Below are 14,223 nucleotides of genomic sequence, written 5' to 3'. Positions count from 1 at the left end.
AACTGTGCCTCTCAGCGCTCTATTAAGTTGTATGAAACAAGACATTCAGATTTTAATGAGAAACAAAACCATAACGGTGTTGTTGGAGTCTCTTCTCATATTGCTGGAACATCCGTTTTTTTGTGCTCTGTCTTCCACTCTTGTAGTGTAAAAATGCTACTTAAACAACCTCCAATGTGACCTCCTAGTAAATATGACTTCACAACCATTTGGACGCTTGCAATCTTACAATATGATGAGCTATCTCACAGAATAATATTCTGTATTGTGATGCCGCAAATATACAGATTTCCTAGATTTCCTCATTATGACGTAATTTCCTTTGTCTCTTCTAAGTGCCAGCCACAACGGTGAACAAATGTGTATTTTTGTAAATGGTAAGAAGAAATTTCTTTTTCTAAATCATTGTATGGAAGTTACTGATGCAGTGTCTGATACAGTGGGAAACCCTTTTTACAGGGCTTCCACAATACACTTGCTTTGAGAAACAGAATTAAGAACAGGCACTGTTTGGGAGCTGCGTTGGGGTTTCCCTTTTAAGTACCATTTCCCCATCGACTGGCAAAATGAAGGCAGCTACTGTTGATGCTTCAGGGTAGCTGCTCCTTCACAGAGTCAGCCGATGAGCGAGGAGCTCTGCTGCTTCCGTGGTTCCTTAAATCGCAGCGAGGATATCTTTAAGTCAGGAGGCAGCTGAGAAACACATCCCCCGGGAGAGCAGGCACGTGCGAGTGTGTGTGAGCGCGGCTCCGGCTGGGGCGTGCGAGCAGGCGGGGAGGGGAGCAGCCGAGCGGCCTCTCCCAAGAACAAAGGGGAGCCCTCCGAGAGCGGTGTCACCCGCGGAGCGTCGAGCGGCCGCCGAGAGGAGCCCCCCCCACCCCCACCCCGCTGCTTTCCCCCCTCCCGTCCCCGGCAGAGCGCTGAGGACCAGCGAGAGAGGGGGAAAGAAGGAGGACATCAGTGACAACAGGCTGCCCGCGCTTCTGTTTTTAATGACATCCCCACGCTTCACTCGGCGGGTTGTCCGGCGGAATCGGTAAGCGCCGCGGATGCCCTTTGGCTTTCAAGCCGCCCTGCCGGGGAAGATGCTGCCAGAGCAGAAGTGCTGCATGTCTCATTAATTTTTCTCAGGAAAAGTGGTTTGCATAAAAGCCCCTCTATGTGTAAAATTGCGGGCCGGTGTGTGTGTGTGCGGACAGGCTGAGTGTGTTTATGAGAGGAGTGCGTGGCGCCGCATGTGACGTGCGGTGTTGCTGCGGTGGGCTGCTCCTCTGGCGGCGGAGGGGCTGCAGTCTCGGGGAAGGAGGGAGGGAGGGGGGGGGGAGAGAGCGCGCTTCGCTCGTCAGCCGATCGGGAGACACGGGGGGGAGGCAGTGCATGTACAGTAGGAGAGGGGGAGTGCACTGCGGAAGAGTCTTCACAGCTGGATCCAGGGGATCGTCTCACAAAGTCAGTGTGTTAAAATTTACATTTCTGTCTTGTGCTGTGTGCAAAGGGAGTGTGTTTGGACGTTTGGATGGTGCTGTTGCGGGACTGCGCTTAAAACAGTGATTGCAGGGGAAGTTTGCTTGTACCTATTTGCTTTTACGGCTCGTTGGCATCCCCAGGTTGTGCTGAGGTTTTCGGTTAGTGCTGGATTTCAGATGAACGGCTTAGTAGTAAACTGTGCATTGCCATGTAGCCGTAGCCGTAGGTCTGTTTTCTCTCACCTGACAGGAAAGTGGCTTGATTATTCTCACGGGGTTGCATTATTGGGGTTTAACCCTTTCAGGCACTTATCTGTAAATGTCAGCCATATGTTGTTTGAAGGTGATGGCTTTTTACAGCATATGGGGGAAGGTGAATAATGTTCTAGATTCTAGACTGTGTACTATACGGTGTTCACATGCAGTAATGTAGAAGAAGATGGGGTTTACACATGTCAGGCGAATTTGTGATGCACTGGAAACGATAAAAATATAAAATTATAGAAATACAGAGGCAGATTGTTTATGTATGAGAAGTGTGCGTGTTCTTTTCCGTCTCTGTGTACATTATTTATGCTCTTTGCGTGTACATTGTGCTCGCATGTGCACTTGTGCTCGTTGCTGTCGGCTGGATGTTAGAGGGGGCAGCCGGACAGTCATGCACCACGGAGCAGGAGCACAAACCCCGGAGGGGCTGCGCTCGCCACCAAGCTGTTTCAGGCTTCCTGCTGGAGGAGAGAGCAGGCTCTGTGCCTCAGTTCTGGCCGGCTCCCCCTGTGCTTCCATTGTCTTAGAAACACTCAGTCTCTTTGGGCACAGTGCTCTTCTCTTCTCTTAGTATCTCGAGTTTTAAATTGATAACTCGAGACTCCAATTTTGAGGAGTGGAACGGCTGGCACGGCTCAGGGCAGCTGCTTGCTCTAATTGGAAAATCCCTCTTCAACTCTGACAGGTCACCTCTGTCCTGGTGACTTTACAATGTCCTTTTTGTGCGTGAAAGGAGAAGCTCTTGTGTGCTTCGTAGAAATACTTGCAATATTGCTAGAGGTATGGAATAATGGGGGTGTAGTTTTGTGAGACTTACACTCATTTAAGCAGCAGCGTTATCCATAGCTGCGATGGATAGCTATAGATAATATTAAACGTGGTGAGAGCTGACTTTCATACAGTATATGAAATAATGTTAATGTTGGATAATTTTAAAGTCTTAGGTAAAGATAAATGTGTTAGAGAACATGGTGTTCTTTGTGGAATGCTTTTTGTACAATTGTTGTCTGTTATACAATCATCATAATTATTCAGGACTCCTCCTTTCATCTCGACAATTAGGAAAATGGACTAATTCAGGCACATTAGGATTTTCTGCCTTCTGGGAGATGATTAGTGATTGGACACTGTTGGGTCACTGTTGGATCATTATACACTGTTGATACTTGTCGGCTAAATGTCAAAAGAAAACTACATTGTTGATAGCAAAGCCATGCAGTATGTATTTATTTATGTAGTTATCTAGTACTGTGGACACATTGTGTTTGGTTCAAGCATGTCTACTGTGGATATATCTGCCTAGTTTCATAATAAATACCTTTCATAAGCTACTGTAGTTATGTGGGTCACATATGGAATAATAATTTATTATTATTGTGACTCAGTATTGCTTACAATGTTGTTCACAAACCATTTTCCATTATGCTTGCTAGACACTAATATATACATTGTATATCTGGTCTCAAATGGATTCACATAGTTGCCTTGGATAGGCATATTCCAATAACCTTAGATTCTATTTCATGTCCGGGTTCGCGCATATTCATAGCAAACCTGATTATGTAGATAATTCAGATAATCCAATTCCTGCGATGACAGACTTTGTAGGAAATGCGTTTTTTGTGAAATACTATCTTCAGCAGTTCAGCTTTTAGAGTGATCACAATATTATAAGCGCTGCCGGGTCTCAGACGGTAGCACTCAGAGCTCTTGACCGCGTGTCCATTTGCCTTGTGCATCGCCACTGGTCTCGGCACTGCTGGACCTCTGAAGTGCTGTCGATTGGCTGAAATATCCGCTCTGGCATCCCCCCGACGCTGGGCATTACCGCACTCTGCCCTCATCCTGTGGAGTCTGCCTCCGGATCGATCCGAGAGTCGCTGTGATGTATAGCCTGGGGATTTGGATTTCCCTCTGCACACCGGAACATCTCTATGCCAGTTCCCGCTCTCGCAGAGAATACGGCTTTATCGGCAGCTCCTGACCGAGCCTGAAACGGTTCTTTCACTCTCTTCACGCTACCTGTTTTAAAAAATTAGCATTCGGGTTTAGTTGATATTTAAGCTACAATTGTAATCCTTATTCTGCGAGCTGCTGGGATAGATTGTTTAGCAGTTGCCCATGGTTACATAACAGGGAAAATTGAATGCTTAATGTGATTAGTTCTGACATTGTATCATGCCAGGGGCAGAAGCTTATCATTTCTGCCTCTTTTGGCGAAATTGGTTGTACCTAAGCAGTGACCTTAATGAAAGCAGTATTCTGCTTATAGCAGGGTATATGCAGAGTGAGCTTTTGCTCGTAAAGATTGATACCAAATGCTTTGTCTCCAGTTAGTCACTGGCAACACACTTGAAACAGAGTGTACAAGGAGCTTTCCAATGTGGAAAAAAGTAGAAACGATCAAATTCAGGAATAGATGTGTACATGCTGTCTCCACACAGACAGTGTAGGCGGGAGGTGGCCAGCTCTGTATAATACAGAACACTGTGTTCTTTGGATATTGAACAACAAGCTGTTATGCCCTGCTGCTGTTCCTAGGTTGTAAAAAATGACCTGAGCCATTACATGTCACTGCCTCCTAGCCATGGCTCTGTGTGCTGTGTAGACACAGGGCTATTGAGATGCTGCTGGCATGTGAGCTTTCCTTTGCCTCCAAGTCATGTGACCCCTTCAGACATCAGCTTGTCCAGAACTCACTAGGTGGAAGTCGGGGAAATGCCCTTTTGCAGAATAGGTCATATCATATTAAGCTAAGGAATTAATTAAGTCGGACAAGCACTCTGTTGAAATGGGGACATGAGCATTTCAACAAACTGAATTGTGTTTCATCTTGGTATTTAACTGGAACTAGATAAGGGTTTCAGCCAACAAAATAAATATTGTACATAAGGTTGAACTGATGTAATGGTCCAGTTCCATTATGTACCGGATCAAAGTATTTGAAGATGTTTAAGATTGGAAGTTTTTTTTTGCCTCTCAACACTATTAACTAGAGGAAATGCCTTTATGTGATTGTTAGAGGTTGCCTGGTGGCATGGACCCATTGATCTAATGTATATTTTTTCTGTACATGCAGTTCAGTGCGTTTCTTTAATATTTAATGGCTTTTTAATGCCAACAGATGACCTAACGACACACAGCAGGGCGGTGGGTCTCGAGAGCCCATCTCTGGTCACAAATGGGGCTCCCTAGAGTCTCAATGTGACCCTGGCGTGACAGCGAGGCAGGGCCGGCTCCGTCTTATGCCCAGGGAGGCAGAAATAACAGGCCGCGGTTGAGACACCCACGCAGCCGTGCTTGCACGTGACTCAGCCATTCCTCACGGTGTCGTGGTCCTCCTCTTTCAGACTGCCATCTTCTTGCTCTGCGGAAGCCATTGTTAATGTCAGTAACTGCACGCATTAAGGAAGTCCCCCTCTCCCATTCACCCATACCGAGGTGTAATGCACCTGTGAGAGACGTACACATTGTGCCTTTTAACCTATAACTGCCCTTAGGAGTCAGTCTCAGACAGTTTCACCTATACAGTATGAACTGACTGTAGGCCATATTCCGACAGGAGGCACCTCATGATTATCAGCAATGTAGCATTGCTATACACTCAGTGATAGATGGCTATGTTATGAAAAATCTTATTATTATCAGAGAATGGCAACAGGTGAACTGTATCTACTGCATAAATATGAAGTACTATATGAATGAGTTAAACGGCTCATCGTAGCATATGTGTCAGTATTCCAGAGGTGATGACCTGAGCAGTTGGGAATACGTTCAGTATGTGCAGATGCAAGCAATGGAGCTCAGGTTGACAAAACAGTTTGTCAGCAATGTGGAAAATGAGCACACCTCAACCTGGAGGCAGGGACGCTGTCGCTGGTGAGCATGGCTGGTGTCCTGTGTGCTTTTACAGACTGCTCCCTGGTTTAGTGTGGTGAGGGATCAGCGTCTGCTGTGTACGCAACTGTGCCCATAGATTTGGGAGACGGGCAGACTCTTACTGCTGAAATGAAAAAAATAATAACAGCAAAAGCTGAGGAAGGCATAATCAATAAATTATGAGGGGGGGATGAAAAGCAAAGTGTCCGTGAGGTGGTTTTTTGGCAGAGGCGATCTTTGTTATGAAACAGGCTTTTAGCGTTTTCTGAGGTGTTCTGCTTGTCAGAAGGGATCTCACTCAAGCTTGGGGTTGGGAAGGAGGAGGAGGGTTCATATGGTGGGGGGTGGTGGAGGGGCATGGGGGGGGGGGGGGGGGGGGGCGCGGTCTGAGCTCCCGTTTTAAAAGAAGGGACACATCCTCAGACGAACAGTGCGGTGGCTGGAGCAAGGGCGAAAGACGCTCATCGTCACAAATCTCTCTCTCCAGGTGATCACCCCATTCCGAAGACTCATCCTCTGCGCGGAGAATCGGAAAGAGATGGAGGACTGGATCAGCTCTATAAAGTCTGTTCAGTCCAGAGAGCATTACGAGGTAAGACCTTGTTTATCATCCTATTCTGCAGAATTTAATAGCCGAGTTTGCCTTGGTGCCATTAAAGACAGCAGCCACTCTATATGCTTGGATTCACTAGGCATAAAAGAATAGGAAAATGATTAAATGTGTTTGTTTAGTTGTCATAAAAAGAGTATTAAACATGCTTCTATGTCAGCTTTGTTTTTTTTTAACCTGTTCAGCTCTTGCACCGATTTTAAGATGAGCGCACCTGCTCCTTAAGCAGTCTGTAAATTGAAATCAGTTTCAGCTGCATCCTACATTTCCCATTAATGTTAAGCCAGGCCGCATCCATGCACATGGGAATCTGTAAAGAGGAAGCTTCTTCTTACCCTCAGCATGAATTCCCAGCCATTGTGCATTCTCTCAGGAGTCAGCAGAGAGGGTACTGCAGAGAAGGGCTGATTATAACAATCGAGAGAAATAAATTATGTTCAGTCGTGGGAACAGTTTACTTCTAAAGTGAAGCGTGAAAGCGGCTGCTATCTTTGCGCAACTGACACCGCTGAGCTTGAACATCTTTGAAAATAACTTTTTTTTTTTTCGTGACCTAATTTGCCATTTGGAGTTAGCGTAACCCATTCCCTGTTAATGGTGTGGAGTTTTTTTTCCTTCAAGATGTTCAGCTCCAATTGCCTGGATGGAAACGCAAAGATAATGTAACCCAGAGATTTTCTGTCTCTGAAACAACTGCAATACCGCACCCTGCAATCCTCAGCAGAGATAGCACAAATGATATTCCAGAGGACAGACCTAGAAGTCAGATATATTTCTTTGTAGGGTCCTCTGTATGATTAATGACCATGCCCCCATCACAGCTTATTGCAATAGTAGAGCAAAAGTGTCACAGGGGCAACAGTGTAGCATAGTTTTCAAGAAACAGGCCTTGTAAGAAGGCAGTTTATGGGATTGATTGTTGAGTGGGGCGCTGCTGTTGTGGCATTGGACCTGAATTGCTTCAGCAATTATCTAGCTGTGTAATGATAATGGTTTCTCAGCTCTGAGCTACCTGAGCTAAGGTGACGACGAAGTAAATAATGTAATGAGTCTATCATATCAGCATAAGGTTTAGCCATGATCTCAGGAGGCACCGGCAGGTGCTTTCTGAAGCCATTTGTGAGGGGGAGGTGGGGATTTGTGAAGTGCTCTTGCTGGGCGTGGAGTCTTATCCTGTCGCTGCCAACTTGTCTTAACTTCTCCTTTGCTAGACGGCACAGTTTAATGTGGAACATTTCTCAGGGATGCACAACTGGTATGCCTGCTCCCACGCTCGCCCCACCTTCTGCAACGTCTGCCGGGACAGCCTGTCCGGCGTCACCTCCCACGGCCTCTCCTGCGAAGGTACGGGCTCCGCCCACCGAGTTCCGTGAGACGTTGCAACACTCTCCCCTCAACAGTCTGGTAGTGATCCTGAAACAGGATTTTAATTACAGCCTAATCACAGTTCACCATTTGTGGAAGCGAAAAGCACAGTTACCTTTGAAGTATATATGTGATATGATTACATTTTATGAGATAATTACAACAATAAATGGAAGTATGAAAGTAAATCCAGAATAAACCTCTTTTTTTATCTCTTTAGTTTAGAATTAGCCAGTCAGTGCCAACAGGAAAGATCAGTGATTTATTGTATCAAAATTAGCGGAGACAATGGAGAAGTGAGACAGTGGGAGAGGAGCTGTAGGAGGAGACAAGAGATAGGCAGAGCACAGTGTCTTTTGAAATAGATCCAGATTTCATTTGACTAATTAGAAAACATTGTATGAGCTTATATGATGGTTTCAAACAGAAAAGTATCAGTAGCGTCTCATGCCGTAATGTCAGGCATGCCGCAGAATGGCGGGCATTCTGTGTGGGTGAGCTGCCTTTCACAGACACAAGAAAAGTGGGTCTCGGGCAGAGACGTACAGAGGTTCATATGCTCTGCCTAAAAATATCACCCCCAGATTATGCATTATGCATGATAATGGGCTGATATCATAATGAAAGATGGTGCTAATTAGGAAGAGGCGATAAGCAGATGGTAATTAAACCATGCTGACCATGGCCTGCCAAGCAGGAGGTGAACACAGCCAGATTCGTACTGGTTTGATGAGACCACCGAAAGGCATCGGTTCTTAGATTTCCACCATATTCATTTGTTATGAAATCAAGGTATATAGATTTACTTCATATACACAGCAGACAGAAGCAGAGAAAGTAAACAGGGATTGCTGAAATGAAAGTTAAATGACTAGTGTTTCAATCAACTTAGTATGTTTACATCTACCATCAAAAGAAACCTTTGAAGTAATTTCCATGTCCTTAAATGTTCTCTGGAGCAATTGATTGTCCACTGGGCACGCAAGGAGAACCACCAGAATTCCTTATCATATATTTTATGTAATCCCCTGATTTAAATGCACTGTGATTCTTTCAGAAGAACAATGGTCTCATTTCCGTGTGCTGTTATCGGGGTTCCTCTGAATTTGCCACTGTGATTCAGTCTGTGATTTTGAGCTTCTGCGAGCCTACTTTCCTCTAGAGTATTAATTATGTGTTGCTGTGAAGAGATGATCTCATTCTTTTTGACAAAATCGCTCATTCATTTCCCCGCTATGCATAGTTAATTTATTCTCCTGGAAATTGGAACATAATTGGTTCCTGTGCAGTGCTGATTTTAATATCCTTTTTATGGCCTTTGTGAATAATGATACTGACTTTTTGGTATCTCAGTATCACCCGAAAGGTTTTTTTTTTCTTCTTCTTCTTTATTATCAGATTTTGTTGTAAAGGAGAAAAAGATTGGCCATTGTCTCTTTTTGGCTTTCTGTGAACTTGAGAGCACAGTAAAATACCACGGCTCCTTGCACACACATCACACATCAAAGCGAGGGTTGTGAACCCTCCAAAAGTAAGGCCAGGTTTTTAGAGGGTGAGAATGTAAAAGTGGAGCAGCAGAGAGTGATAAATTCTCTTTGTTCTTCACTTTGATTGCTTGCAGAAGCCAATCAGTACAGCTTGATGTACACTTTGTAGTGGAAAAGAGGAAGAAGGATCAATATATTTCTTTTTGATCTGACAGTTATCCTAAACCAATTAGCTCATCATTAGGTTGTTTACAAACGTTTTTTAGCTTGTTTTTTTCTTACTGGTATATATCCTGTTTGAATATACGGGGCAGCCAAAAGGAATGTGGAATAATGACCTGTGTGAGGATAGTCCAGCACATGAGTCCAGGGAGAAACAAGGAGGCCAAATTGGAAACACTGTCGAAAGGAGAGACGGTGATTAGTGATGCGGTTTTCAAAAATCACAACCTTGAGACTGACCTTGGCTTGAGCAGCTCTGGTTTAAATCAGCGTCAGCAATTATGACCGAGCATCTGATTGAGTTTCAAATTTTACTGCACAGCTAAACTGAAGGTGATTGTGTGCCTCAGCACACTCCAGATATTTACATACACTGCAGCTGCACGGTGTATTTTTCAGCACTCTCGGAACAGAACATAATATCTCTTTCCATAGCACTGCAGTACATTAAACACCAGCAAATGAGCGAGGATGCATTTCAACACCAGTGAAATTAGCAGTGCGAATTTAAATCCGTCTAATCCCTCAGGAGATAAGAGGTCCATAGCATATGGAGGAAGTAAATTAGGATTTAAATGGAATCGGGCCAGTTCTTGTTTGTGTGAGCCTTCTCTGAAGTAAGCCTGTATCATCTGCCAGCACCTCAACGGCTTACATTACACCACGCAGACAGGACAGTGACAGTGTACTATCCACTTTGGTGACACATTCAAGAGCGCACTTGTTGTGAAACTGCAGTGGATTAAGATAACACGTGCATCGATTAGGTGCCTGTGTTTGGAAACGCCTGGCGTGGCCGGGTATAGGGACAGTGCAGTTTGCCTGGCGGTGAGCAAACGTCACTGGGATACAGGGGTCCGATCATGTTACAGACCCATCATATCTGTGCAGGCGGGTGCACCAATCAAGCGCCTATTCTCCCCTCTGGCCCTGAGCCAGATGAATATTCTCAATCTGATTAAAGCCGTAATTCAATTCGCTGGAGGAAATCGGCAAATGAAATGGCAGTCTCTTCTTCACCGGACCTCACAGAGAGGCACAGCCATGGGTGGTGCATATTGCACAATGAGGTCTTTGCTGTCATTAGTCGGATTTAAGAGCTAAGCTGTGCTGTCATGCCTTCAAGGCTCCGCTCTGTAAATGCAAATGCGCTCGCAAGCGAAAGCAGTGTGGAAAATGAATGGTACTGTTAAACACAGTGCATCGAAAACGATGTTCATATTCATATTCACATATTCATCACACAGTGGCAATATTTGTCATAACGTACATCCTCTCATCTCCCCGCTTTTTAGTCCATCATAAATGATAACCATATCCCAGGAGGTGGTTTAGTACAGCTAATGGAGTCTGTGTTCCTGGTTTGGTTTTGCAGTATGCAAGTTTAAAGCTCACAAAAGATGTGCGGTCAGAGCCACAAACAACTGCAAATGGACCACACTGGCCTCCATCGGGAAAGACATCATCGAGGACGAGGATGGGGTGAGTGGCGTCTCTGCCAGAAGTCTTAAGGGATAAATTACATGGCTTTAAATGAGACTGACTCTGCATGGTGAAGGAGAGAGGAAGGGGTCCTTTGTCGCATGTAACAGCGCGCGTGTGTGTGTGTGTGTGTGTGTGTGCTGCAGATCGCCATGCCTCACCAGTGGCTGGAGGGGAACCTGCCCGTCAGCGCCAAGTGCGCGGTGTGCGACAAGACGTGCGGCAGCGTGCTGCGGCTGCAGGACTGGCGCTGCCTGTGGTGCAAGGCCATGGTGAGGAGACCACAGCCCCACCCCGCTCTCACCCATCCCCACACCTCACACTCCCACAGAGCCTGGAGATCTGCTCTCACGCACATATCTTTCTGCATCTGCGTGTCACTGCAAGTATACTGTATATAGTTTTCTGAGGCCCAGCATTGCTTTAAACTATAAAATTTGGTGATTGCTGAGCCTCAGGTGGCAGCACAGAATAGAGGGGAGGAGCAGGGCTTATAACGGAAAGGTTGCTGGTTACATTCCCCACTGGGGCACTGCTGGGAAAGGTTGCTGGTTACATTCCCCACTGGGGCACTTGGGCAAGGTACTTAACCCATAATTGCCTCAGTAAATATCCAGATGTATAAATGGATAACATTTAAAAAACTGCAACCTATGTAAGTCACTCTAGAAAACAACATTTGCTAAATGACAGTAACGCCTCCGTGTTTGCCCACACATTGCAATGAATATTTAGGTGTTTCGGCCCACCTGCCTGCATACTGACCTGCTGTGTTTTGGACAGGTGCACACGGCCTGTATGGACCTGTACCCCCGGAAGTGTCCACTGGGCCAGTGCAAAGTGTCCATCATCCCACCAACTGCCCTCAACAGCATCGACTCAGATGGTAAGTTTCCACGGCAGGGATCAATGTGCTCTCTGGGCTGTACCCTTTTTACAAGGTGGTTATACCATGTCATACCATACTGATTACTGTATTTTAATTAATAAAAATCAAAGGAACATTTAAAAGTCTGACACAAAATCGTGCTTAACAATGCACACATGAACATTTTGGCACGTATGCACACATTTGACACACATTTTTTCCCAATTGTAGTGCTTTCTGAGGCATTATTAATGTTCAGCATCATTTTGTGAAGGGTCATTGTAATTCACAATTATTCAGGTGGTCTAGAGTAGCCAGCATGTCTTAGATTTTATGCTGAAAATAGCCCCCAACATGTATAAACAGCGAGGGAAAAGGGCTTTAATGTCAGCATGAATCAATCAGCCTGTAGCAGCAGTGAAAGATTGTGTCCTGAGTGCGTAGCCAATGCAAAGTGGAGGGTCACCTCATTTTACGAAGAATGAGAGATTATACTTAAGACCACTGACCTTTCCCAAAAACAAATCAAGGAAGAAAAAAACTGTGGGTTTTCAGAGGATTACCAGATAAGTAGGCATTGACAGCATTTTTTTCATATTTTGTCACATGACCTTTTCAACTGGGCTGCAACCAAATATTGTGCAGTGTCTTTTCATTTTTTTCATGAAATATTTTCTTCCGAATGTCCCCACACCCGATCAATCATTTCTTATGTATAGCGTCCTGGGGAAATGTATAATAAAAACAAAAACATTAGTATTCTGACAGAATTTGAAGCTTTGTTGTGTTTTTGCATAGTTGTTCTTGATGTGTATGTGTGTCACCCATGTATCACATATCTGGCATATCAGTAAATATGTAAACTAAGATATTAATCAGCCATAAAATAAAGCAAATATATACATAAACTGTTATGGTGGGCCATTGCTTCAAAGTAGTTTGTTTACATGATATTCACCACACATGTGAGGAGCTGTAAATATCCAATATACACTGCCCTGTGTTTGAAGAAAGTAACATATACAAAACAGTCTAGATATTTCAGTGTTGTCTTCCTTAAAATGTATTTCATTTGTTAAGTGTAGATGACATTGATGATTTTTTATGAATCCTTAATGTGATAAATACAGTCGGTACTGTTGTTATGATTTCAGTTACTCCATCACAACTGTCATATTTCCTTTGGTTTTCCTTGAGGTTTGTCATAGACTGCATTATTATTAAAATCTCACAAAGTTGAATTGACACTCACATTTCAAGCTTGGCTAAGACCTCATAATTATGTAATAGCTCGTATCTCATAATATCTGTGGGTTGCCTAAGCCAACCCATAGGCAAGCTAAGAAACTACATAACAATAGCACATTACCCTCACATGTGCTCTTTCAAGTGTACGGTCTCATTCATTTGAACTGTGATATTTCCGTAGAGTATTTGTCACTTGAACTGAATGGCTAATTTAAACCCAAAACACACACAGTACAGTAGGTGTTGTTTTTTTTTCAGACTTGATCCTTCCTCTGTGCAGTTGATCTAAAAGCATTGAAGGTAATGAAGGGTGCTCCTTTCTTTCCGCAGGCTTTTGGAAGGCCACCTGCCCGCCCTCCTGCGCCAGTCCGCTCCTGGTCTTCGTCAACTCCAAGAGCGGGGACAACCAGGGGGTGAAGTTCCTGCGACGCTTCAAACAGCTGCTCAATCCTGCGCAGGTCTTTGACCTCATCAACGGCGGACCTCACTTAGGGTGAGCCAGACTGTGGCACCTGCTGCCATTACAGGCTTAGGTTTCCCCATGGAGGTCTTTCAGGCTCCTTTCAATTAGCAGTGGTGGCCAGAATACATCCTTTGACCATTGTTGCCCCTTCCATTCCAAGTCAAAGGGTGAGAAGCGTAAGCTATTGAATTTTTAACCTTTGGTTGTATGGAGGAGAGTACCCCATAATGTATTATCCTTACCAATGAAATACTGAGAGGTACATGTAGTGTGTATATTTTTTGCATACCTTCTCCTTCTTTGTGTGTCCTGCAGCCTGCGCCTGTTTCAGAAGTTCGACACTTTCAGGATCCTGGTGTGCGGGGGAGACGGCAGCGTGGGCTGGGTTCTGTCCGAGATCGACAAGCTGAACCTTCACAAGCAGGTGGGGGATCGTGGCCGGGGCTGCCGTTCGCAGTTGCCCCCGGGGAGGGGCGCTCTGTAAAGAGCGGGTGTCTGAGGGCGTGGTCTCGTTGCAGTGCCAGCTGGGAGTGCTGCCCCTGGGCACGGGGAACGACCTGGCGCGGGTGCTGGGCTGGGGCCCTTCCTGCGACGACGACACGCTGCTGCCTCAGATCCTGGAGAAGCTGGAGAGGGCGAGCACCAAGATGCTGGACAGGTACGCCGCCATGACGGCAGGGGTGCGGGAAGCAAGGCTCGCTGCATTGTGGGTAATGGAGACATGTCAGATTCCTACCCATAATGCTGTCCAGTGGGACAAGTGAGGGAAAGCACTTTTCATCAGGATACAACTTTCAGCAGTAGGGTGGCAGTGTAGCATAGTGGTAAGGTGCAGGACTCCTAACCAAAAGGTTGATGTTTCAATT

General features: G+C 45.2%; 1 protein-coding gene across 4 annotated transcripts in view; it reads left to right on the top strand.

The window, feature by feature from the left end:
- Positions 1–14,223, top strand: part of LOC118789041 (diacylglycerol kinase eta-like) — a 43,898-nt gene that overhangs the window by 16,077 nt on the left and 13,598 nt on the right. For 3 of the 4 annotated variants that reach the window (XM_036545330.1, XM_036545329.1, XM_036545331.1), the window contains 8 exons: positions 6,100–6,204; positions 7,434–7,566; positions 10,672–10,778; positions 10,925–11,050; positions 11,562–11,664; positions 13,225–13,387; positions 13,673–13,781; positions 13,876–14,015. In XM_036545330.1, the coding sequence (XP_036401223.1) occupies positions 6,100–6,204; positions 7,434–7,566; positions 10,672–10,778; positions 10,925–11,050; positions 11,562–11,664; positions 13,225–13,387; positions 13,673–13,781; positions 13,876–14,015 (986 nt within the window). Of the gene's footprint in view, positions 1–1,390; positions 1,450–6,099; positions 6,205–7,433; positions 7,567–10,671; positions 10,779–10,924; positions 11,051–11,561; positions 11,665–13,224; positions 13,388–13,672; positions 13,782–13,875; positions 14,016–14,223 lie in introns of those variants that run through there. The other variant, XM_036545332.1, reaches the window with a different exon arrangement.

Source organism: Megalops cyprinoides, chromosome 14, assembly GCF_013368585.1.
Source record: "Megalops cyprinoides isolate fMegCyp1 chromosome 14, fMegCyp1.pri, whole genome shotgun sequence".
NCBI classification, from domain to species: Eukaryota; Metazoa; Chordata; class Actinopteri; order Elopiformes; family Megalopidae; genus Megalops; species Megalops cyprinoides.
This window is presented reverse-complemented; position numbering and strand designations above follow the sequence as displayed.